This window comes from Nomascus leucogenys, chromosome 9, assembly GCF_006542625.1.
Source record: "Nomascus leucogenys isolate Asia chromosome 9, Asia_NLE_v1, whole genome shotgun sequence".
NCBI classification, from domain to species: domain Eukaryota; kingdom Metazoa; phylum Chordata; class Mammalia; order Primates; family Hylobatidae; genus Nomascus; species Nomascus leucogenys.
Window position 1 is genome coordinate 109,013,365 of NC_044389.1, and position 24,909 is coordinate 109,038,273.

Genomic DNA, 24,909 nt, shown 5'->3' on the forward strand with positions numbered 1-24,909 from the left:
ACCATGTTGTCGTAAGATGTTTATATTACAGGCAGCTGGGTGAAACACAGACAGGAACTCTGTACTGTCTTTTCAACTCTTCTGTAAATCTAAAATTATTTCAGGCCAGGCGCAGTGGCTCACGTCTGTAATCCCAGCACATGGTGAGGCTGAGGCAGGTGGATCACCTGAGGTTGGAGTTCGAGATCAGCCTGGCCAACACAGTGAAACCCCATCTCTACGAAAAATGCGAAAATTATCTGGGTGTGGTGGCGGGCACCTGTAATCCCACCTACTAGGGAGGCTGAGACACAAGAATCTTTGAACCCAGGAGGCGGAGGTCCCAGTGAGCCGAGATGGTGCCACCGCAGTCCAGCTGGGGGACAAAGCGAAACTCCATCTCAAATATACATACATACATACATAAAATAAAATAAATTATTTCAAAATAAAAAGTTTTCCAAAAACCATCTAGTCTAAGCCCTTTCTTGTACATGTAAGAAATCTAGGAATGCTAACTTGCAAACGTCCTGACCCTAGCACTGAGCATGTGATAAGTAGGAGCTTGGCCTGTTGTTTGCAAAGCAGAAAAAGACTATTGTGAACGTAAGCAAACTTCTCAGTCTGTTTTAGAAAAGGGTGAATGTGGAAGTTGGGGATCCGAAAACATTCCCTTAAAATTATCTATGCAAATGTACCCCTTAGAAAGTCTCCACTGTCAGGCACGGTGGCTCGTGCCTGTAATCCCACCACTTTGGGAGGCCCAGTGAGGCAGATCGCTTGAGTCCAGGAGTTCGAGATCAGCCTGGCCAACATGGTGAAACCCCATCTCTACTAAAAATACAAACATTAGCCAGGCATGGTGGCGCACACCTGAAGTCCCAGCTACTCAGGAGGCTGAGGTGGGAGAATGGCTTGAGCCTGGGAGTTCAAGGCTGCAGTGAGTCAACATCATGCCCCTGCACTCCGGCCTGGGCAACAGAGCAAGAACCTGTCTCAAAAAAAAAATATTAGAAAGTCTTCATGTTCTCCAGGAATAGGAAATCCCCAAAGATGCTGTCTGGAAGAGGTAGGGAGGGAAAAACACACAGCCTTATAGAATGGACCTCTGGTCCCCAAGGTTATGTGTGCATCCAGAGTCAGGACCCACTCCAGAGAATCTGTTGTTCGTCTGGACACTGACAAACCTCTCCACAGCCCCAGGGACAGGAAACCCTGCTTGCTAATTAATATGCGACTCAACTCCCTTTCCTGTGGTCTGCTGACTCATGCAGGAGCATCCTGGCGGTCTGTGGAGCCCTTAGGCTGTGATGTGGCTAACAGCGCCTTCCAGGAGTCTGACAGACCTGGTTTATCTCAGTTATGGCTGAGCAAAATCAAGCAGCGTCCTTAAGTTCTCCTGGCTACAGTTCCATATCTGAAAAGTGGGGATAACAGTGTCTACCTTGCATTTGAAACGCCAGGCATGCATGCTCAGATGAATAACTACCGCAGCGGTGCTCTCTCTGTGCCAGGAACTGTCAGGCGTGTTTCATTCATGTTTTGTCCTCCCCAGTGGGGCAATTCTCAACCCCTGAAGTCAGAAATACCATCCGATCCAGCAATCCCATTTCTGGCTATATACCCAAAGGAATACAAGTTGTTCCACCATAAAGACACACGCACGCGTATGTTCATTGCAGCACTATTCACAATAGCAAAGACATGGAATCAACCCAAATGCCCATCAATAATAGACTGGATAAAGAAAATGCAGTACATACACACCACGGAATACTATACCGTCATAAAAAGGAATGAGATCCTATCCTTTGCAGGGACATGGAAGGAGCTGGAGGCCATTATCCTCAGCAAACTAACGCAGGAACAGAAAACCAGATACCACACGTTCTTACATATAAGTGGGAGCTAAATAATGAAAACACATAGACACATAGAGGGGAACAACACACGCTGGCGCCTATCAGAGGGTGGAGGGTGGGAGGAGGGAGAGGATCAGGAAAAATAACTAATGGGTACCAGGCTTAATGCCTGAGTGATGAAATAATCTGTACAACCAATCCCCATGACACAAGTTTACCTATTTAACAAGCCTACACATCCTGCACGTGTACTCCTGAACTTAAAAGTAAAAAAAAAAAAAAAAAAGATTTAGTTCTCCCAATAAGCCTGAGAACTATGGCATTCCTTCACATCTTTTTTTTTTTTTTTTTTTTTTTTTTTTGAGATGACATCTCAGCCAGGCTCGGTGGCTCACACCTGTAATCCCAGCACTTTGGGAGGCCAAGGCGGGTAGATCACCCGAGTTCAGGAGTTCAAGACCAGCCTGACCAACATGGCAAAACCCCATCTCTACTAAAAATATAAAATTTAGCCGGGCTTAGTAACATGCACCTGTAATCCCAGCTACTCAGGAGGCTGAGGCGGGAGGATCACTTGAACCTGGGAGGTGGAGGTTGCAGTGAGCTGAGATTGCACCACTGCACTCCAGCCTGGGCAACAGAGCCAAATTGTCTCAAAAAACAAACAAACAAATAAATAAACAAACAAGCCAAAATTTCTCCGAAGACATTTCTCAGGGACTGACTGCGCCAGGGGTCCTCTTTAGTCCCAAGGGCTGAAGTGCCATGTTTTGAGGTGATTCTGGTGTCTTTATGGGGGTTCTCCTTTCACCTGGTCTTAGGAGTATGTCAGAAACTGTAGGTTGAAACCAGCACCTTCAGATTATCTAGACCATCAATGAATTGACTGGAAAGACCGGCTCACACACCGAGAACAACTGAATCCAAACCCTCTTATGTTGTCTTGCAAAATATGAGCTTAAAATGAAGTTTATAAAACAGTCTTTAGCTGGGCGTGGTGGCGCATGCCTGTAATCCCAGCACTTTGGGAGGCCAAGGCAGGCAGTTCACCTGAGCTCAGGAGTTCAAGACCAGCCTGGGCAACATGGCGAAACCTCATCTTGACAAAAAATACAAAAATTAGTTGGGCATGGTGGCACACGCCTATAGTCCCAGCTACTCGGGAGGCAGAGGTGGGAGGATGACTTGAACCCTGGAGACGGAGGTTGCAGTGAGCTGAGGTCACACCTCTGCACTCCAGCCTGGGAGACAGAGCAAAATCCTGTCTCAAAAAACAAACAAACTTTAGAACTCACAAGTATTGTGAAATTCAGATTTTGAAAACTCACAGAAGGCTTTGAATTTATTTTTGCTAATATAATATTTTTAATTCAAAAAAAGTTACTTTCAATGACATGTTTGCTCACATTTCCTTTCTTCTATAAAGCCTTCCTAAGCCTCCTCTGCAAGCTGAAGGAATGCCTCACTCTTCACCAGCACGTCACCTGGGTCTTCTCCCTAGCGCTGGTTATCCATTTAGCGACAGAGCTCACTGCGGGCCAGGTCCGTATGGACGATGACGGGGCACAGGTAGTTGCCCTCTCTCAGGGATCTTAGGCCCAGGTTCAGGAGACAGAGGGCAAGGCAGTCCACACACACTGTGAAAGGTGTGCAGGGACCTAGGAGACAGGGGAGCCGTTTTTGCCGTAGGCTTTGATAACTGAATGGGGATGGGGAGGAAGTGTCAGGGAGAACCCTGGATAGCTGGGAAGACCTCCCAAGGGAGGGAACGGCACTCTCGAAGGCCCTGCGGTGGGTGCACATTGGCAAGTTCGAGGGCCTGCAGGAGGCCAGTGTGGCCGGAGCTGAGGGAGTGAGAAGTGGAAGGAACCGAGCCCAAGCAGCGAATGGAAACGACTGGTGTGTGCAACGTCCACCCCTCTCCGGCCCCGGCCCTCCTCTCCCCGACAGCGTCCACCCGGTTACTGAATCTTCTGTATTTAGTTAGTGACTGTGGACCTAGCCCATCTCTCAGATGAATCTCAGAGCTGGCCTGAAAGGTCACAGAGCCCCTGTGGATCCCCACAGCCCAGCCAGCCCAGGACCTTACGATACACAGACATCCTCTTTGGGTAGTCTTTTAATTTTCTGGGTAGTCAGCCTGAAAGGCTAGGCCAGATTTCCGTCAAGGCCACTGCTCCATCCCTGCACCTGACATATCTCACGCCATCAAACGTGGCTCAGAGCTTGAGGAGCTGGCCTTGGGTTCCCCAAAATGCTCTGCCCCACCACGCTGCAGCCAGTTCACAACCCTAGGAGTCATCTCGCAATGGAGGTGCCAAGTCTCTGCCGCCTGTTCTCTTCACAGCGTGGGCGGCAGGCGCGTAAGGGATGAAGACTCACTGGGGAGTCAAGGCTATTTCTGGAGCGCAGCAGTGGGGGGCTCCGGAAAAACAAGACCAAGCAAGATGCTGGTCACGCATACCAGCTGCGGAAGGAACCGTTCCAGGGCTTCCTCCACTCAGTGTGTATGCCACGCTCCACCCTAAACCCTGCCCCATCTGCAGAGATGCAGACGCTGAGGCCGGAAGTGAAATAACCGGCTCAACCTCTGGCAGCCAATGAGTGGCAAAGAAGTCATAGAAGCTTGAGTTTTATCCCCTGTAGAAACTTGGAAGAAGCCAGGAGATGGGGAAGCGCAGGTGAAAGCAACCTAAACTGAAAGATACCTTCTGTAGTGCTGCTGGGGCAAGAACTGCTGCTGTTTAAAAGGGCGCGAGGAAGGGGTATAGAAGGAAGGGAGTAAAAGCGACATGGAGCCAGGCACGGTGGCTCACGCCTGTAATCCCAGCACTTTGGGAAGCCGAGGGAGGCGGATCACCTGAGGCCAGGAGTTCAAGACCAGCCTGGCCAACATGGTGAAACCCTGTCTCTAATAAAAATACAAAAATTAGCTGGGCATGGTGGTGCACACCCGTAATCCCAGCTACTCGGGAGGCTGAGGCACGAGAATTGCTTGGACCTGGTAGGAGGAGGTTGCAGTGAGCTGAGATGGCGCCACCGCACTCCAGCCTGGGCGACAGAGTGAGAAACTCAGTCTCAAGCAAAAAAAAAAAGAAAAAAATTAAATTAAAAATAAAAATAAAACATGAAGTCTATCAATTAGAAGAAAAACTGAGCCAGCTCACTCTCCCCAAATGCAGGCACTAGACACTCTGTGCGTGCACGTCCTGTTGAAAGGAAGATAATGAAGTGGGGAGTTGGCAGCTCCACGGTGCATCTGCCGTAAACATCAATTAAAGACTCTTCTTTCCCCCACGAAAAGACCAGAGGTTCACTTCGTCCATGTATTTCAACCAGGTATTTTATTGGTCTGGCAACTGCAAAATATACAAATTTCTGAAAGGCATCTCCTGTTTGAAAGCTAGCATAGCTTTATATCCCAGGTCATTAATTCAGACAAATACACAGAACACAGAGAAGTCCTAAGTCACACATAGGAGGCTCCCAAACCAATTAACAACGAAGCCCAATCTCTACAGCTTTCTATTGTTTAGGCTCCTTATACATATTAAATAAATAAATAGCACATCTGCTATCAAAACAATAAAAAAATAAATTTCAAGTATTACCAACGAAAATATCATTGGTGTGGTTCCAAACAGTTTTTCTTCTCTCCCAAAATGAAGAGCTTTGCCCGTGGTCTCGGGACAGAATAAGGAGGGGGAAACTCACCCAAAAACAAATAGGCAAAGTTAAAAATATTGGTCCCCGTTATTTTGTGGGGTGGAGAGTTGGTAAGAATCAGTAGACGCCAAAAGTTCATGACTGTAGCTCAAACCCACCCCGCCCCGTCCAATGTCCTCTCAAAAGGTAGGTCACTGGCTTCCAAAGTAGGCAGTGTTCTCCCTTCCGTAGTATCTCCCTCCCTGTCCAGATTCATGTTCCCTCTCTCCCTATCTAGGCCCTTCCCAAACTAAAGTCCTGTGTTAGGCCAAGGCTTCTGGATTTAGGTATTGATTTTAGGTACTCAGAGGGGACAGGGGACCACAGCTTTATCAAGCCCCTATCTGTATCGAACTTCAGAGTCGATGTCCAAAGAATGAGGCCTGCAAGGGGGACACAAGAAACTATTCTCAAGAGCAAAGCAAAAGGCCTTACATGTCAAATCGAAAAATACAACCAAGTGAAGCACAATCATGCACCCGTGCACGCCCACCCCCTACCCACACATTCTGATGAGACTCAACATCCAGGGAGAGAGAGAAAACTGCGCGAGTCTGGAGTTGCACGGGAATGCAGACAGAGACATCCTCTCCAGCAGACGCCAGCCAAAGCGGGTGCAATGGGCGGGGAGGGCTTGCATGGGTCAGCATGAAAATCCCCCACTTGATTGTACGATATCTGAAGCAGAGCCTCACTTCCTACTCAATTCCAACCAGGAAAAAAACATGCATTCTTTAAAAGCTCTTCTCGAAAAACAAACAGCGACGGCTCTTCTCTCCATGCCCACTTTCAGGTGTCTAAATCCCCCACCCTCACCCAGGACCTGTCCCTTGAGCTGGGTGGAGGATCTCAGGGCTCACAGCAGAAGGCAGGAAAGAAAAGTGACCTTTGGCACGAGCTTTAAGACATCCTGAAAAGGGTCATTTGGACAAACTCTGCTGCCGAGTTTCCAAATGGTTTCATCTGGGCACGAGACTGCCCCCGTCCAACCTACCCCAGGGTTTGAGGCAATGAGGAGAAACCAACAGGCTGAGACGACAGGTCTCATGCTTTCATGTGACATGAATGTGACAAAATGTCACAGACGCCATGTCACAGACAAAAATGTCACAGACGCCATGAAGGGAAGGCCAGGACAAAGTCCACTCTTCCGAATTTCCCAAGGCACCGGCAGAGTGCCAGGCACAAGGCAGATGCTCCAAGACAACGTGCAGGCAGCTCTTGAAGAAGTGGCTGGGAGTGAGGCCTTGCTTGGGCCACTGTCCCCACCTGGGAAAAGCAGGGACAGTAATGCAAGTGCTGGGGAAGGATGCCAGGTGTTCCGCTCCCCACCTTCAGAGGCTCCAAGCCCCCAGGGCAAAACACCCCAACATCTACGTTCCTGAAGAGAAGGTGTGACTCTCAGGTCACACCTCTGCCATCAAAAAAGTGCAAAAGCCATCAGCTCCGGGAAAGTGTTTCTCAGTTCCCCCCAAGTCCAGGTCGGAGGAGAGAGGGGCCCTGCAGCTCCCTGGGAGCGGGAGGCCTCAGTTCTCATATTTCAGCAAAATACTTCCCTCTCCCCGTGCAGCCAGCCTGCCCTTGAACATCTTTGGAGGCAGAACGCAGGCCCGGAAGGTGTGTGGACCACCCAGCCAGCTTGTGTCTCAGCTCAGGGACTTCTTGCAGAAGAGGCCCCAACACCTGTCCAAGTTCGTTCTCATGAGACGTCTTCCCAGGTCAAGATGCACCAAACAGCCACGTGGAAGTTTTTACACATTCCTTGACCTTCAGCAACTAGGAGCCTGCCTCATTTAATTTTAGGATTCTGCCACCAGTGTGGTCTTCCCAGCTCCAAACGTGCCAGGAGATCATAGAAACAAAACAAAACGGCACAGTGTCCCCAGTGGCCTCTTGTCAGGACCAGCACTCATCGCCCTCCCCAGGCTTTGTGAAGGTCTCCGAGGCTGGACGCTCCTAGGAAACCCAGAGGGTGGAGGTGGGGGCCCCGCGGCTAAAGGCAGGGAGCCAGGGACCCACGTGGCTTTCTGGTGTCCAGCGGCCGAGGGGACACAGAGGGTGTCAAACACGGTTCTCTTCAGCCAAGGCTCCCCCGCTGCTCCACCCCACCCTCTCCAAAACAAGTCCTCAGGATACGTTTTGCCTCGGGCGGAGGGCAGGACACAAGCTAAGCTGCAGAAATGGAAATGGAATGGAACCAACACGTCTGCTTCAGTGTTTCCTGGAGGAGTCAGCACTGCTCCGGGAGCCTTTCATGTTCTGTTTTCAGGAGAAAAGAGGTGGGGAGGGAGTTAGGATTTGTAGCTGGCTGGCTTCTAAAGCAGAAGACCCTGAGCCATGCAACGGAGAATTCTTCCCTCCCTCCATCCCAGACAAAGAACATGATCCAAGAAAGGTGCTGCCAACCCCACGGGTGGAAGGGAGCCCAGGTGGGCCCCAGAACATGACGGAAGATAACCCCAGAGTCTCAGAGAAGGGGCTGGGCACCAGGCCTGGAGCCCGCCTGGTGGGGGCCGTGTGGCTCCGGGAGGACTGTGAGCTGCGTGGCACTGGGCACCAGTAACTACAGAGCCTCATGCTCACGACCCCATAGAAACCCCACACACAGAGCCTCACCAGCCACAGCCAGGCAGAGGACGAGCCCGGGGCCTCCAAGGACACACAGGGCCCCTCCTCTCCACTCAGCTCAAAACAGAGCCACACTCCCAGCTACTGCATCCAGATTCCGGGAACACAGTTTGACAGGCAGAACACAGGTGATACATGGAATGGCTGGACTTGGTGGGGAGGCCCAGGCGGGGAGCCAGGCAGAGGGGGCTGTTGCTAAAGCCCTGCCCCGCTTCTGATCACAGTGGCCCTCGCAGGGAGTTCTACCCCTAAGGCACTGGCCAGTACCAAACCCCCCCGCCCCGCACCAAAAACATGTTCCAAAATCAGCGAGGAACACGGCTGACTGCAGCCACGGCACAGCAGGCCTCCTTCCCCGACCTGCTTCACCCACGCCTCAAAAAACAAGAAAACACACAATGTTTAAAACTATTCTCTCCAATCGTAAGTGTCTCCACCTGGACTGCTCTAAAGAGGGTGGGAGAGAGCCCAGGCACGCAGGGCCACCACGGCCCATGCCTACCCCACACAGAACTGGGGGTCCAAGGCTGAAGCCATCCACAGGGAGGAAAGTCACGGGGCTGGGCAGCATCAGAGCTATTGCCCAGGCCTGGGCTGGACTCAGGAACCCAGGTGGCGGGTGCCCACCGGGAGGTGACGGGTACCCACCGGGGGGTGACGGGTGCCCACCGGGAGGTGATGGGTGCCCACCAGGAGGTGATAGGTGCCTGCCAGGGGACGATGGCTGCCTGCCGGGGGGTGATGGCTGCCCACCAGGAGGTGATAGGGGACGATGGCTGCCTGCCAGGGGTTGATGGGCGCCTGCCGGGGGATGATGGAAGTGATGGGTGCCCGCCGGGAGAGGGTAATTCTCTTCAGAGAGCCCTGGGTCTTCATATCTAGGGAGAGCCCCAGCCGGGCTGTGGGATCAGAGAGCAGGGCTGACATTTCCCTCCACATCTGCTGGCTCCAACCTGTCCTCAACACCACCAGCCCACGGCTTCCGGCACGCACAGATGACGGCGAGGCAACAGTAACAGTGGAGAGCCTGCAAGACTGGGTGACGTCCACGTCCTTCACCCAAGGGCCCCGGCTCAGGACACGTGGGGGGTGAGAGACAGACTAGAAAGGACCTCACGACAATGGTGCCGCAGTTACCACCCTCGGCATGGAGACAGATGAGCCCCGCACTGCACGATGGCCAGTCTGCACACAGACCCAGATGCCGTGACGCGGTGCAGGACAGAGGGACATGCACCCAGGCATTTACCTTCCACAGTTAGTAAGGAGAAAACTTTGAGAAAATGTGACAGACAGTTCGTCTTTCAAGCAGAGTGGGGACGAGGAAGAAACAGGTTGGAAAAGGAAAAAAAAAGAAAATCTTTAGTAGGATTTTCTAGTGTGCATTTGAAATTTTAAAAATGAAGGCTGCATCACAAATGCCAGGTGATCTCTCAATCCCAAGCAGCCATCACAGCCCCCAGGAAGGCACTGCAGAGCACCGGGTCCGGACAGTCGTTCGTCCCCATCTTACTGGGAAACCAAGATCACAGGGGTGAAGACTCTAGGCTGGGCGCAGTGGCTCACACCTGTAATCCCAGCACTTTGGGAGGCCAAGGCAGGTGGATCACTTGAGGTCAGGAGTTTGAGACCAGCCTGGCCAACTTGGTGAAACCCCATCTCTACTAAAAATACAAACATTAGCCGGGCGCGGTGGCGGGCACCTGTAATCCCAGCTACTCGGGAGGCTGAGACGGGAGAATCGCTTGAACCCGGGAGAAGGAGGTTGCAGTGGGCCAAGATCGCGCCATTGCACTCCAGCCTGGGCAACAAGAGCAAAACTCCGTCTCAAAAAAAATAAAGACTCCAGGCCACGGCCTTGAGACCCAAGGGGTTTCCCCTCCCCAAGTCTGAGTGTTCCTGCTGCCCCAGAGAAGAAACCCCTCAGGTTACAGGAGGGTATCCAAAGGCTGACCCGATGCCAGCAAGCCCGGAAGTCTCCACAGGCCCAGGGCACCAAGCTCCTCCCTGAGAAGAACAGCAGCCGTCATCCCCCACGCACTTCCTAGGGGCCAGATACTGTCCTAAGTGCTGTATCTACAGTGTCATTATGAAAACTTTATAAAGTTATTATCTCCATATTACAGATGAGGAAGCTGAGGTCCTAGAATTGCTTTAACTTGCCCAGAGTGCCAAGGATAGAGGCCAGGAGGAGTAGAACCAAGATGCAGACTTGGCTTGGTCTGACTTTCATCATAAATTCCGGTCACAGAGCTCAGGTGGACTCCTAGAATCAGATGTGGCTACAATCCTAGGTGTGGGGTCACACACCCAGGATGGATGGGACAATGGGACTCTAGAGTGAAATTCCAACCTGAGTCAGGTGTGATGGGTCCATAGGATGTATTTTTGCTGAACAAGAGGGATTCTAGCAAAGGCACTATTATGTTAGTCTTGGAGATGGGTAAGATCAGCTTTAGTGGGTGGGGGGCTATCCCCAAATGGCTCCTCCCAGTAGAAAGATTTCTTTCCTGGCAACATGAGGCCATGTGTCTAACGCAGGGGTCCCTAACTGGGTACCGGTCCACAGCCCATTCAGAGGCGGGCCACACAGCAGGAGGTGCGCGGTGGGTGGGCCAGCATTACCACCTGATTCGGAGGTGCACACAAACTCTACTGTGAACTGTGCCCACGAGGGATCTAGACTGTGCATTCCTTCAGAGAATCGAATGCCAGATGATCCGAGGCAGAACAGTTTTATCCCAAACCATCCCCCACCCTGCCATGGTGGGGAAAATTCTCTTCCACGAAACAGGTCCCTGGTACCAAAAAGGTCGGGGACTGCTAGTCTAAAGGATCAGGACACGCACAGATGTAAAACCTTCAGGCTCCAAATCCAAAAAGTTTCACACAAGAAGCCCAGATCCTGAAGCACTGCACGCTGGCCCCGCGCATCACAAACACTGGCCCTGAGGATGGAGGGCGTGCCCCGAGAAGATGGAAGTTGAGGGCAGGCCCACCTTAGGTAAGCAAAACCTGGCCATGGGAAGCAGCTGCAAGGGAGTGGCTGTGGGGGTACCCGAGGGTCCAGCAGCTGCCCATGCCTTGCGGGTTGCAGGGCAGGGGCCTCGGGACAGCGGCAGGGGACAGGCACCCAGCCCACTCTCAGAAGCCGCAGAGAGGAGGCAGCCGGCTTTCTGAAGCTAGGGGCCTTTCAGGCCCCGGCTCTGCGGCTCACCTGCTGGAAGCACGGGCCAGTCACTCAGCCCCTCAACCATTAAACGGGGGACTGACTGCCCTGCCGACCTCCCAGGGTGGTCTTAAGGAACGTGGACATGGGGGACACTGGCACATCCTCTGGCCCTTCACCCCTCTGCCACCAAAATCTGAGTGCCATGCCGAACCTCTCCCATTTCCAAAACCCAGCCATTCTTTTCAGCATCTCAGGCTGCATTTCTCATCACACCTTTCCAGTTTCTGCATAAAGTAGTTAAGGTAACTTAAGGAGCAAAGAGGAAATAAAGGGGGGTATGTTTTGGGGGGGGCGAGGGGATGACACTTCACGTGGCTGTCATTAAAGTTCTGCGGCAGGAAGGCCTCTGCTCCTGTGGGGAAGGGATCCCAGGGCAGTGGGAACACAGCCCCCGCTACCCAGGGGCTGCCAGAGCTCAGGCTGAACCTGAAACTGCAGGGAGCGCTGGGAGGAACAGAGGTGACCACATGGGTTAGAGATGAAGGCCGCACCCAGCCCCGGGCGTGACTGTGATGATGGGCAGGCTCCAACCCAGGACAAACGGATCCCCAAGAAGGGTCTCCACTTGGAGCTCTTTCGGGGTGTGGGGGGTCCTCATGGGGAGGGAGAGGCTCACAGCTCAGGCCCCACCACACTCCCACTATTCCCCATAGGTTTGTTTTACAGATCAGGCTCTGAGTAAGTTTTCCTTTCAAAACAAAGGACACTCCTGGGGCAGGAGGGGGCTTTAAGGCTAACGGCACCTGGCACAGATACAGCTCGCCACCAAGATCTGATTCTGAGAGGGAAATGTGGATTTATGCCGAGCCCTAAACCGCGGCCATTACAAACCACGACCTGCAGCCCTGAGAGGGTCATGGAGAAGCCAGCTGTCGTGCGGCAGTGTCGGAACACACCCAACAGTAATGGAGCCACCGTGACCGCCTGCACCCTTTTCTAAAAACATTCAGGAATCTCTCCTCCCTGCTCCTACACCCATCTCCTCCTTCCCCCATGGAGGACCTCAGATCACAAAACTGCTCTCATCCTCAATATTTTAACAGGCAGGAGGCCAAATGAGCAAGCAGGAAGAAAGCGGTGCAAGCAGCAGCAATGATCGGAGAGATACTTACAGACAGGCTTGCCCTAGCAAAGGCTGCGGAGGAGAAGCAGAGAGAGAAGTCAGTAAGGAGGCAGGGCGCAATCTGCAGGGACGAAGCCCTGCAAAACCCCACGCCAGCCCAGCCAGCAGCTTCAGATGTCCCTAAGAACCTGGCCACCCTGAAGGACTGTCCTCCCAACGCCAGGGGCAGCTCTGAGGCGGACAGGAGGATGCAGCCCCTGCCACTGCATCCTCCACGACGGAGGTCTGTGCAGCTCAGGATGTCAACCCCCTTCCCCAGCCTGGTCCCCCCAAGCATCGAAGCAGCAGCCTCTGAACTTCCAAATACAACCACACACTTCCATCAGAACGGATGCCACGGGGACACCCTTTCAGTTCTGCTAGTTTTTCATAAAACCCTCAGATCTGAGACCTGCAAGGGAATATGTATGACAGCTCTCCCAGTCCTGCCCCGTCATGTGCAAAGCTAAGGAGACTGAGGGCCTGGGAGGGGAAGGAATCTGGGCGATTAAATTGCTGCACTCACGTTAGTGTGGAGCTACCACCAAAGCCAGGCCTCCAGGCTTCCGCTAATCACAGCCACCTCACCGTGTCTACGTGTCCCCACCACACGCCCCACACTGAGCTGATGCAGGCTCATCTGATCTGACTTCTGCACTGCCATTATTCCCCCATTGCCTGGATGAAAAAACTGAGGCCTGGAGAGGTTAAGTGACCTGTGGAGGCTGCAGCATCTCCCAGGTCACCTTCCAGACACCACCAGGTCTAAGGAAGTCTCAGAAAAGGCGGGAAGAGGGGGCAGGCTGGAAAGGATGCCCAGAGCCAGCACCAGCATCTGGCTCATCAACAAACCTACTGGAAGCTGCACTGGGCTGATTTGTGGGGGCAGGCCTGGAGGGTGGAGGTGGGACAGACCCTTGGGTGGTACCTGAATTTGAGCCCAGAAATTTCTACATCTCACATATTTGCAAGGGTTCCTGGCCATAAAGGAAAAGACCAGTTTTCTGAAAACAGTTTTCTGAAAACAAATCTTAATGTCTAATAACCAAAATCTTCCAGCCTGTAATCTTCAAAATTAATGAAATAAGTGAAATCGGGTTGGGTTTTTTTTTTTTTTGAGATGGAGTCTCCCTCTGTCACCCATGCCGGAGTGCAATGGCGCGATCTCGGCTCACTGCAACCTCCGCCTCCCGGGTTCAAGCAATTCTCCTGCCTCAGCCTCCTGAGAAGCTGGGATTACAGGCGCCCGCCTCCACACCTGGCTAATTTTTGTATTTTTAGTAAAGATAGGGTTTTGCCATGTTGGCCAGGCTGGTCTCAAACTCCTGACCTTAGGTGATCCACCCACCTCGGCCTGCCAAAGCGCTGGGATTACAGGCGTGAGCCACCGCGCCTGGCCTTGTTTAGGTTTTTTACTACCTGCTGGGATAACCATGTTATTTATGTGAGAAAGTGGCCGCTTTGTTTTAGAAATAACCATTCACGAGCGTGAACGGATCTTGGACATCCCACTCTTCCTTCTGCACTGCCTGCTTCTGCCCTGTAAAAGCCCCATCCCCAGAAAGGAGGCGAACAGTCACGGTTGTCACCAGCAAGGAAAGCCCGCAGGATCTCAACTTTAGAGGGTGCTTCCCATGTTCTCCCTCAACACGCGAGTTGTGTGCGCATGCCCCAACACACGTGCACAGACACCTACGACATACACACGCGCACCCACACGCACCCACGCACGCATTCTTGCAAACACACACGCACGCAATCCCAGATCTGCGGCATCACGCCCGGCATGTGTCCCCCACGCAGGAAGGAAAGGGGAGTGCACTGACTTGTCCAGGCAGCTGTGTGGGCACCTCCGGGGGCAGGCAGCTGGGCAGGGCGGCCGAGGTGGAGGCCACATGCTCCTCAAAGCTGTTGATGCGAGGCTTTTTGGTGGGCTCGGGGCTGGCTAGCGGGGTGACACTATTGCGTCTCATGAGCGGGTTAGGTCCCTTCTTTGCATCCTAAGCAAGACAAAGACAAAAGAGAGAAAGGCGACAGTTACAAAGAAGGGGAGGAAAATTAGCCCCAAAAAAGTTTCTCTGCTCCTGGATTTTAGGGAGGCAACAAGACTGACCGAGGGGAGTGGCCGGGACCACGGGCCAGGGACCATGGGCTGCTGAGTGTGTGGTGACTCCCAGGCAGCAAGAATGGGGGCAATTCCCTCCCATGCCCGTTCCTCGGATGGTACCAAAGGATTCCCCACACAGACAAACACGGTGCTTGCAAAGCAAGGAGGGAAAGAATGATCACCACAGCAGAGCATGAGGTCGGAGAAAAGAGCTTTGCTTCCTTCCAGCCTAAGAGCTGAGGAGGGGCATCTAGGAGGGAGAGGCTAGGCCTGAGGCTCACAGGATGGGGAGGGGAAGGCACCTGTGCTGACTCCCTTCCGCCCACCCGAGGCAGGGTCTGCAGAGCCGTCTGTACTACGCAAAGGGCACTCTGGCTTAGGATGGGGCACGGAGGCTGCAAAACCAGCCTGGAGACCAAAGGGGCAGAAAATGTGCAGCAGGAAGCAGGTTCTGTGGCCAAGACCAGACATAGCCCTCCCAGGATAGGGGCAGTGTGAGGGGGTGTGGGCCTCCAGCCTCAGAACCGGGGTCTGTCTCCATTGTGGCCCTGCCCCCATTCCCTGCAGGGAAAAGAGCTCCAGGACCAGCTCAGGCCCAATCCCATAGCGGGGGCAGTGGCTCCCTGACCAGGGCTGTTGTCATATGGCTAAAGGCAGGACAGCATCCAGTGACCCACATTCCGAAGGGGAGGGGGTGACAGGGACCAAGGCGGCCAAGGGACCCTAGCCTCTCTCAGGTCAGCCACCAGCCAAGCAACTGCCGGCGACTGGGGCGGACACCTCATCCCTTCATGCCAAAATCCGAAGGCCAAGCTTCTTGGGACTAGGACAGTCACCTGCTTTGGGAACGCCATGACAGAAAGTCACGCTCGGTCTAAGAGAAAGGTCTGACTAGTACTAGCACAGTTTTGTACTTTTGGCAGCCTGTACACGGTGAATTCAAACTCACTTTCACAACGTACATCCACCTGGGCAGAGGCCCATTCTACTCAGCCAGAGGCAGCCTGGCCCACCTCCAAGTATCAGGCCTCCCCCCAAGGTAGAGAGCAGCTGCACCGCCAGGCCTCGAGGTCTCCTGAAACACCTCCCCACCCGCCATCCCCCAGGCCTCTGCTCTCCATGCCTCTCCTCTTTCAACACCGTGTTCTTGGTGGTTCTGAGCCTAATCACATGCACGTGGCGGCGCTGACCTGCTGATCCTGTTTGAAACAGTAACTCTGGAAACTGAAAGCGCTGGTTTTAGCTGCCAGAAAGGAAAGGCAACAAGAACTGTGCTATGCTGATGTTAAAGAGAAGAGAGGCTGGGCACAACGGCTCACACCTTTATCCCAGCACTTTGGGAGACTGAGGCAGAGAGGATCACTTGAGCCCAGGAGTTCAAGACCAGCCTGGGCAACACAGTGAGACCCCATTCTCTAAAAAAAATGCATAAATTAAAATTAGCTGGGCATGGTGGTGCGCACCTGTAGTCTCAGCTACGCGGGAGGCTGAGGTGGGAGGATCACTTGAACCCAGGAGGTTGAGGCTGCAGTGAGCCGTGACTGCGCCACCGCACTCCAGCCTGGGGAACAGACTGAGACCCTGTCTCAAAAAAAAAAAAAAAAAAAAAGAGAGAATGTATTTTCCTCACTAATATTCATATCTCGAGCTCAGCAGAAATGGGAGGAAGAGGACACAGGAAGAAAGAAAAAAGAGAAGGCCCCAGAAGCCATAGAACGGATGCGCAGGAACAAAGAGGTGCTGAGGAAGGCAGCCAGCAGGCCTGTGGCCCCATACAGGCCAGTACCTGCAGGCAGGCGGCCCCGGGGCCTCCTGAGCGCCCATCACCCACCAGGGCTATCGTGTGACGATGGCCAGGATGAGGCTTGGGGCCTCCACTCACCTCTGACCTCTCCCGGTGCGTGCTGACGGACTCCACGTTCAGGTAGATGGACTCCACACGACAGCCTGGAGGGCGTGGGATGGGGGCAGAGGAAGCTGCTGTTAAAGGGACAGCGCCGCTTACAGCCCACGGCCACAAGAAGCTACTGTGGTCACCTTCAGGGAAACAGGGCTTGGCAGGGGCTGCTACTCACCATAAGCGACAGGCGTCAGTTTCAGGACAGTGTGAAGAGGGCATTTCAGGTAGGGCATCTCCTCTGAAATTGAAATTGTACACCCACAATTAGAAATGAGACACGGCCAGACGTGGTGGCTCACGCCTGTAATCGCAGCACTTTGGGAGGCCGAGGCAGGTGGATCACCTGAGGTCAGGAGTTCGAGACCAGCCTGACCAACATGGCAAAACCCCATCTCTACTAAAAATACAAAATCAGCCAGGCTGTGGTGCCACATGCGTGTAATCTCAGCTACTCAGGACGCTGAGGCAGGAAAATCGCTTGAACCTGGGAGGTGGAGGTTGCAGTGAGCGCGTGCATTGCACTCCAGCCTGCACAAGAAGAGCAAAACTTTGTCTCAAAAAAAAGAAATGAGACATGAGGGTGGGGGAGGCACGGAAAGACGTTTATGGTCCCCCCACAAGGACCCTCGGAAGCCCTGTCGTGCAGGGGCATCTGTCCCCAGCCACAAGCTGTCCTGGGCAGCAGGTGGCCCCAGAAGAAGACTTTAGCCCAAAGAGCGCCATCAAACCAAACCAAGACTCGCCCTCACAATGACTTAGAGTTGGGAAAAAAGTCACTCCCAAACGATTTAGGTCTGTCTAGGGATTCAGCTGCACTGGATTGGACATGCTAAGACTTAACATTTCAATCGGATTGTCAGAGTTTTCCGGGCTGTTTGTTCCCTTAGAGGGCACTTAAGAGAAGTGCAGCCCCGACCCCAAGCCAAGACCCTGGGATGTGTGGAGCCAGGGGCAGGTCTCAGGGAGCTGTTTATGAAGCAATGACGTCCCCGGCATCAACCTGGGCTCCACAGCATTTGCCAAGGGCTTCAAGGAAGCACTGGACAGAGAGGACCTGAAGCAGCCGGGAGCTGGGAGCTGACACTTGTGCTGTTCTCCCAACACCCCATGGCACAGCAGCCAACATAGGGCAGGCCACGGCAGGTCTGCGGCTGACCCCCCGAGTGCCAGTCCCCTCCTCCCTCCATCCCGGGGCCACGGCCTGCCCGAGGTACCTGCGCTCTTATCCAGGAAGTAGGCCAGTAGGCAGCGCAGGACGGCCTGGTGGCAGATGACCAGCACGTTCTCCTGCCGCTCCAGCTCCATGATCACCGGCTCCAGGCGCTGGACCAGGTCCTGGTAGGACTAAGCACAGAGGGCCGGGCCCACGTGAGCTCAGGGCACTCAGGAGGGGCTCTACCACTGGCCACAGCCTGCATCAGACCAGCCAGAGAGCCGTGCAAAATCAGTCACCCATCATCAGCAGTGGTTGAGAAGGCGCAGGGTTTAACATGGACTATGGCTCAGCCACAAAAAGAGTGAAGCCCTCACCCCTGCTCCCCCATGGGGGAACCTGGAAAACCCGATGCTGTGTGAAAGAACCGGGCACAAAAGGCATGCATGGCATCTGACTCCACTGACATGCAATGCCCAGAATAGGCAGATCCAGATGCAGGAAGCAGACGGGCCGGTGCCGGGGCTGGGCGGGGCAGGCGGGAGCGGCTGCTAACAGGTCTGGGTTTCTTTGTGCAGTGAGGGAAAGGCCTGGGATTTGTGATGGCTGCACAGCACTGTGAGTACACTAACATGCACTAAACCATAACTTTAACATGATGAAAGTGGTCAATTTTATGTTATGTGTATTTTCTATCAATTTAAAAATGTAAAAAGAAGCAGGAGGGCTGTGACTTTAGAAAAAGACCAAAAAATCTCCTGCTCCTGTGGACTCTCTGCTGCGCTAACCAGGGCCCTGGTGTGCGAGGCTCGGTCTGAGGCCAGAGGACAGTGGGCCAAGGGCCTGAGGCATGACACTGCTCAGCAGGGCACGGGCAGGGAGGACACACCCGGCCCAGGAGGGTCCCATCGGCAGAGGAGGCAGCAGCATGCTCAGCCACAGCCCCCCGGGCACCGTGCATGGGGAGGCACAGATGCTGCCCAGGGGATGTAGACCCACCCCTCCTGCCAGCCTGCCCACCACCCTGCCCAGTGGACCTTCACACACCACCTTCCTCCTCTCCCATAGGGTTCTATGTCCCTAGGGAAACACATCTCACTTCTGCTTATGGGAAAATGCACTTCACCCCAGGCTGTTAGAAGGTTCAGTTTGGGGGGACTCGATTCCGAGGTGGAGAGTGTAGGAGCCCCCAGAACCCACACGGAAGTGAACTCCCTGGAGGGGGGGCCCAGCCCTGCACAGCAGTGGCCATGTACGCTGGGGTCCCTCAGCCCACCCCAGCCTGCGCTCACCTCCCCGGTGGGGTAGCGGTAGTAGTACTTGTCCTGCTCCCGCAGCGCATACTCCTCGGGGTAGGTGTCCCTGATCTCCTCGTAGGTCAGCTCCTCACAGACACCCTGTGGGGACCCAGTGGTCACTCAGGGGAACAAACCACAGGGGTGTCTAGGGCCTCTTGGGAAGCCGCCCCATGCCCGAGGGTGAGGCTGCCTGCCCGCCTCCCGGGACTCACCGCGTCGATCTCATTGAGCGCCTTCCACTGCTCGTAGGGCAGCCGCAGCGCCTCAGCTGTCTGGATGGTGCTCTTCAGCTGGCTGGTCCACACGCGCAGGTCCTTCAGGTTCTGCTCCTCCACGAACTTGCTCAGAGCGCTGGCAAACTGAGAGGTGGTGGAGAGGGGCCATTGATTCCAGATGCCCGCAGCTCCTTCAAGAGCCAGGGGATGGAGCAGGCAGCCCATGTGGGGATGTGCACTACCTGGTTACACGGTGGGGGCCCCAGGCCACTGGAACAGCCGCAGCCACACACACCCTCCCCAGAGACCAGGCTCAGCTCTTCCTGCCCCTCCCCTTCCTAGTGCACAATCGCTCACACATCACACACATGTGCAGATACACACACCACAGACACACATACAAACACACACATACATACAAAGGAACACAAAAACACACACACACAAAGCCACATGGATAGGCATAGACACACACACAGAGCTATACAGAGATGCACACAGATATGCAGAGACACGCAGGTGCACACACAGATAACACACACAGCAAGCACACCAAGCAGCAGCAGCAGCAGCAGCACACACCTCCCCACCCACCCTATAGACCCTGCAACCGCCCTACAGCCAGAACGGCCCATGCCGCAGCACAGCCCGCACCTTCTTGCCCCGGCTGGACAGGCCCGAGTCGCCCCCGATGCGGCCCTGGAGGTTGTGCTCGTTCTCGCCGTGCCGGCACAGGTAGATGGTGCGCGGCTGCACGTGGATGTTCATCAGGTAGTACACGATGCGGCTCTGGATGTGGTCCTGCACCCGGTTCACCAGGAACCTCCGGCCCACGTCAATCACCTTGATCAGTGACAAGTCCCTGCAGAGAGACCCCACCAAGGACCACAGCTCAGGCCACCGCCCACAGCAGGATGCACCCTGCCTGGCCCAGCCCGTCTCCAGAAGATGTGTTCCCCAGAGAACAGCAAAGCTTGACCGTAGGCCCCCCTCCAGGGCACAGACCAAATCCTTCTAAGGAGCAGAGCGTATGCGTGCGACAACTCCCACGGCTGGTGTCTGGCTGTGAGGCTGGCTTGCCTCCCAGTAAAGGGGGAGAAAAAAGAAAGAAAATGGAGAAAAAAAGAAAGGGGGATGTGCAGTGGCTCATGCCTGTAATCCCAGCACTTTGGGAGACTGAGGCAAGAGGATCGCTTGAGTCTAGGAGTTTAAGACCAGCCTGGGCAACATAGCAAGGCCTCATCTCTACTAAAGAAAAAAAAAAATTAGCTGGACGTGGACACCCACACCTGTAGTCCCAGCTACCCAGGAGGCTGAGGTGGTAGGATTACTGGAGCCCAGAAGTTTGAACCTGCAGTGAGCTATGATCATGCCCACTGCACTCCAGCCTGGGAGACAAAGGGAGACCCTGTCTCTAAGCAAGCAAGCAAGTAAGTAAATAAATAAATAAATAAATGGAAAGAAAAAAGAAAGGAACTATCGGAGGGACAGTAGCAACACCAGGCTCAACTCTATGCTGACTTCTTGTACTTCTACACAGTGTTCAAAATATTCCCACTGAATATCATTGTGTCATCAAGGATTGTTTTTAAAAGATATTTTCAAAGAGTTGATAAAGGTATCCAGCGGCTTTATGTGGATCACCTGAGGCCAGGAGCTCAAGACCAGCCCTGGAAACATAGCGAGACCTCATCGCTACAAAAAAAAAACTATCTTAAAAAAATTTTTTAAAGGTATCCAGGAGCAAATCCTTTGTGGGAACATCAAGAATTCAGTAAGAACCCTCGTGTGGGTCTTGCAGAGACGGCCAGCCACGGGAATCACCTGTCGCATTTGTCGGGGTCGAGGGGCTGGTAGCTGGCTTCATAGCAACTGATCCTCTTCATGAAGTCGTCCATGGCTTCTGCTGAGTTGCAGTCTTTGTAATCCGGGCTGGAGATTTTAACTTCCTGCAACACCACAAAGGGGCGGCTGATGAATCACGCTGGAAGGCTTTCTGCTGAGATTAAGCAGGATTTGGGGCTTTCAAAAGGGGAGCGCGCAGAAGGCTCAGCATAAAGATTATCCAGCCCAGCGTGTAAGAGAAAGGGAGAAAGATCCCGGGGGCTGAGTCACAGCCTGATAGTACACGGGGAGGATTCCCTGGGGAGATGGAGAACTGGAGCCGGAAGGACAGAGACAGGAAACCCACGGGGATTCCGTAATGAACACCTCTGAATGTTCAGCAAGTCAGGATCTGTCCCGTGCCCGAGTCACCGCCAGACAGCCTGGCGCTGAACTCAGCCAAGCTCCACGTGAGCATCTGCAATGCTCCCCGCACCGGGAGGAGGCTGCCGGTTCTAAGGTATGCTCAGGAGTTCCCAGAGATGCCTGTGGCCCTGTGTGGTTTCTCCTCCACCCCACACCGCCCGAGGCAGCCCCGGTTGACCAGTGCGTGGTTAACTGCTTCTCCGACTAGGGCTGTGCCTGCTCCTTTGCAGGGCTCACTCTCCTAGGCAACAACATAGGTCTACAACACCCACGGTGGCACGGGCCCCAGAGACCAGGTGGATCTTAGGGAAACTCAGCATTTCTGAATGCCTGGGCTCTTTCTCTCATCAACCACTGCCGTCACTGAGAGGCAGCCACTCTTCAAAGATCGAGTCAATGGGGAGTTGTGTCTGTCTCCTGGCAGAGTTTCAGCCGGGGAAGATGAGAAAGTCCTGGGGATAGAGTGTGGCAGTTGCCCAACAATGGGAATATAATTTGCTGCTGTACTATACATTTAAAAAAACGGCTAAAATGGCCGGGTGCGGTGGCTCACGCCTGTAATCCCAGCACTTTTGGGAGGCCAAGGCGGGCAGCTCACTTGAGGTCAGGAGTTTGAGACCCGCCTGGCTAATGGTGAAACCCCCGTCTCCTCTAAAAATACAAAAAATATTAGCTGGGCATGGTGGCGCACACCTGTAATCCCAGCTACTCAGGAGGCTGAGGCAGGAGAATCGCTTGAACCCGGGAGGCAGAGGTTGCAGTGAGCCAAGATTGTGTCACTGCACTCCAGCCTGGGAAACAGGAGACTGTCTCAATAAATAAATAAATAAATAATAAAAATGATTAAGATGTTAAATTTTACATTATGTATATTTTACCACAATTTTAAAAAAAAATCTAAGTTCACAAATGCCTGGATCTACCAACCTGCTTTGAGATTTCATCAGAAAGAGATTTCTGAACATGGCGGGTTGGGGCAAATGACTATCTGTTGGTGGACAACCAGACAAATGCTGAACTCCTTGCTAAGCACATTGGTGACCACTCATTGGGAAAAATGATTTCACAGCTACCCCCTGCTGTCTACCAAGGGGAACAAGGAGTGCCGAGCCAAAGAAAGGTGGCAAACCCTCTGTTTAGATGATTTCCTCGTACTCTGAGCCTCCTCCTCCCACTGGACAAATCTAAACTGACTTTTCACAATTCAAATAGCCCTTCCTGAAACAGGAATTCATTTCCTAAAGATATCTAGAAATACTTCCACCACTTTGGGGAAGATACCGGGGCTAATACATGCTTAGCATCCCCTCTAAAGGTGCAAAGATGCCAGCACCACAGCGTCCCAGTGTACGTTTTCAGAACTGCTTTTCTTTATAGAATTGTCATATTCTGATATGTTTACACTGAAGAGAAAATTAACTCCAACACGGGGTGGCAGCCTGTAGTAAGTCTCCATAGTAACCATTCCTGTTTATATATATTGCTATCAAGTGGTAACACTGGAGAAATTCATCAAGTTATAATGCCAAGTGCCCTCAATTTATCTGGGCAAGCTCCCTTGCACAGCACAGACAGGAGGGTTTGTGGCAGGTTCACGAGATGCATCGGCAGGAAGAAGAGTCTTACCTCCCAAACTTAGGAGGCTGCTGAGCCCTATGGACTTTTGCCAATGCCTAAGCATTCTTACCACCTGGAGCCATCACAGCAAGCGATCCACTTGCTGCCTCCTGTCCCACTGGGGGCAGTGAGCTGCCCTCTGCCCCAGCAGCTCCATCACCACTGGCTGTCAGCCTCCCGTCACCAACAGAAACTAATCCTATCTCCCTGAATTATTTCCTACGTCCCATCCAAGCCTGCCCACTGCCCTGGATGAAGCTAGTCCCACACAGGACAGGCCTCTGGGTCAAAAACCGCTCTGTAGGTCTGACCTCCCAATCGACAGCCAGCTGGGGGCTGCTCATCCTAAGGGCTCAGCTGCGCTTCCAAGCTGGACCCAGTCCCCCACTTCCTCAGACTGCAAATGCCCTTGTGGTCTACGCTGCCGCAGAAGCGTGGGGTTCCTGGCTGTCTTACCATGATATTGGAGGCCACAACTGTAGGGTCGTCGCACACAGACTCGATGAAAAATGCCTGGTGGAAGTGAGGTGGGGATGTTAGAAAACAAACACCACGAAGGACCAACCTCACCATCACTGTGATGTCATCATCCGGACAAGGCGGAAGCACGCCACCCACCAACTCCCAAAGACAGGAAAGCCCACCTCCTCACTGCCGCCTCCCGCCACCACCCCTCTGGAACGCCCCACGGCCCCCAAGAGCCCTACCGCACAAAGGCCCTAATTTAAGGCCGCAAAACGTGGGCAGCAGGAGGGGAGGGACCGAGCAGGACTAAGGAACATGGGCAGCAGGAGGGGAAGGACCAAGCAGGACTCAGGCCGCTTCCTGAGGCCTTTTCCTCTCTCCCGAGCCCTCTAGCACAACACAAGACGCTCAGCTCACCTTAAAGTCATTTTCTTTGGCAAAATGAAGGATCATGTGTCTCCTCTCTCTAGTAGTATTGGTGGCGTCGAAAACCTGATATGGAGAGCAAAGGGCCAGGAAGAAGACTCTAAGTTTGAGTTTAAAAACGTTTACCCGAACAGCAAGGATGCCAGACCCATCATCTCCAGGAATAAGCCCCAAAAGTGCTTCAGGGGAGCTTGTGCCTGCCCACAGTCCTCCCCAGGGCGTGCTTACCAGGCAAGCCTCCCCCAACTACCAACAGCACTCAGGGGTGGTAGCGTGGGGGGAATACCCCAAAAGCAAACAAGCAAAACAGTAACGTGCAATGGGACAGTGTACAAGGAAGGGCCAGTGGTCCTGTGGGCAACCCAAGTCCTGCCCGCCCTGGAGGTGGGGGACTGGCTGCAGAGGGGGTGGGTCGCTGAGTCCACCCCACATCTGCCTTCCTGAGCCATTGGGCTGCCCTGGCCCCCTGCTTTCCTCCACCCTCAGGGCTAGAGGCACAGGTCTCAGTACACCCTAGGCCAGTGAGGACACCCTCATGGGTGGGACTGGACACTGAGCCGGCTACATTCCCTGGACTTACCGCAATTTGTCCTCCTTCTTTCGCCAGGTAGCTTTTGACATCTCTCAAGGCAGCTAAGGCACATTGCCTGGAATGCACAAGAGACGCCGAATGTCAGCGCCAGTGCGTCCGCTGGGGCAGCCCAAGCAACTCCCGATGCACCCCGACAGGCAGAGTAACTGGTGGTTCCATTCTACACTGCTTAGCGCTGGGCAGGCTGGCCAGCACCCCTCAGGCCCAGAGGCTTCCAACCTGGGGCCCCGCACGGGTGGCCTCAGGAACCCTCGGGAGGTGGTGCTCGCACCAGGCTGCGCACGGGAACCACTCCTGGGGAGCTGCTAAGAAATGGCTGCCCAAAGCCACCCACAGATCTGCGCTAACTGGTCTGGGGTGGGGCCTGGCATCAGGGGT

The 24,909-nt window shown here is 53.8% G+C and overlaps 1 protein-coding gene across 5 annotated transcripts in view; it reads right to left on the reverse strand.

The window, feature by feature from the left end:
* Positions 1-5,166: 5,166 nt before the first annotated feature.
* PFKFB3 (6-phosphofructo-2-kinase/fructose-2,6-biphosphatase 3) overlaps positions 5,167-24,909 on the reverse strand; it is a 93,729-nt gene continuing 73,986 nt past the window's right edge. For 2 of the 5 annotated variants that reach the window (XM_030819345.1, XM_030819342.1), the window contains exons 4-17: positions 24,520-24,586; positions 23,931-24,005; positions 23,505-23,561; positions 21,006-21,130; positions 19,836-20,043; positions 19,179-19,325; positions 18,961-19,065; positions 17,730-17,859; positions 16,691-16,753; positions 16,498-16,562; positions 14,335-14,508; positions 12,519-12,541; positions 9,424-9,475; positions 5,167-7,805 (exon numbers count right to left, since the gene is read on the reverse strand). In XM_030819345.1, coding sequence (XP_030675205.1) covers positions 9,433-9,475; positions 12,519-12,541; positions 14,335-14,508; positions 16,498-16,562; positions 16,691-16,753; positions 17,730-17,859; positions 18,961-19,065; positions 19,179-19,325; positions 19,836-20,043; positions 21,006-21,130; positions 23,505-23,561; positions 23,931-24,005; positions 24,520-24,586 — 1,282 coding nt within the window. In that variant the 3' untranslated portion in view covers positions 5,167-7,805; positions 9,424-9,432. The remainder of the gene's footprint in view (positions 7,806-9,423; positions 9,476-12,518; positions 12,542-14,334; positions 14,509-16,497; positions 16,563-16,690; positions 16,754-17,729; positions 17,860-18,960; positions 19,066-19,178; positions 19,326-19,835; positions 20,044-21,005; positions 21,131-23,504; positions 23,562-23,930; positions 24,006-24,519; positions 24,587-24,909) is intronic. The other 3 variants (XM_030819346.1, XM_030819343.1, XM_030819344.1) reach the window with 2 other exon arrangements.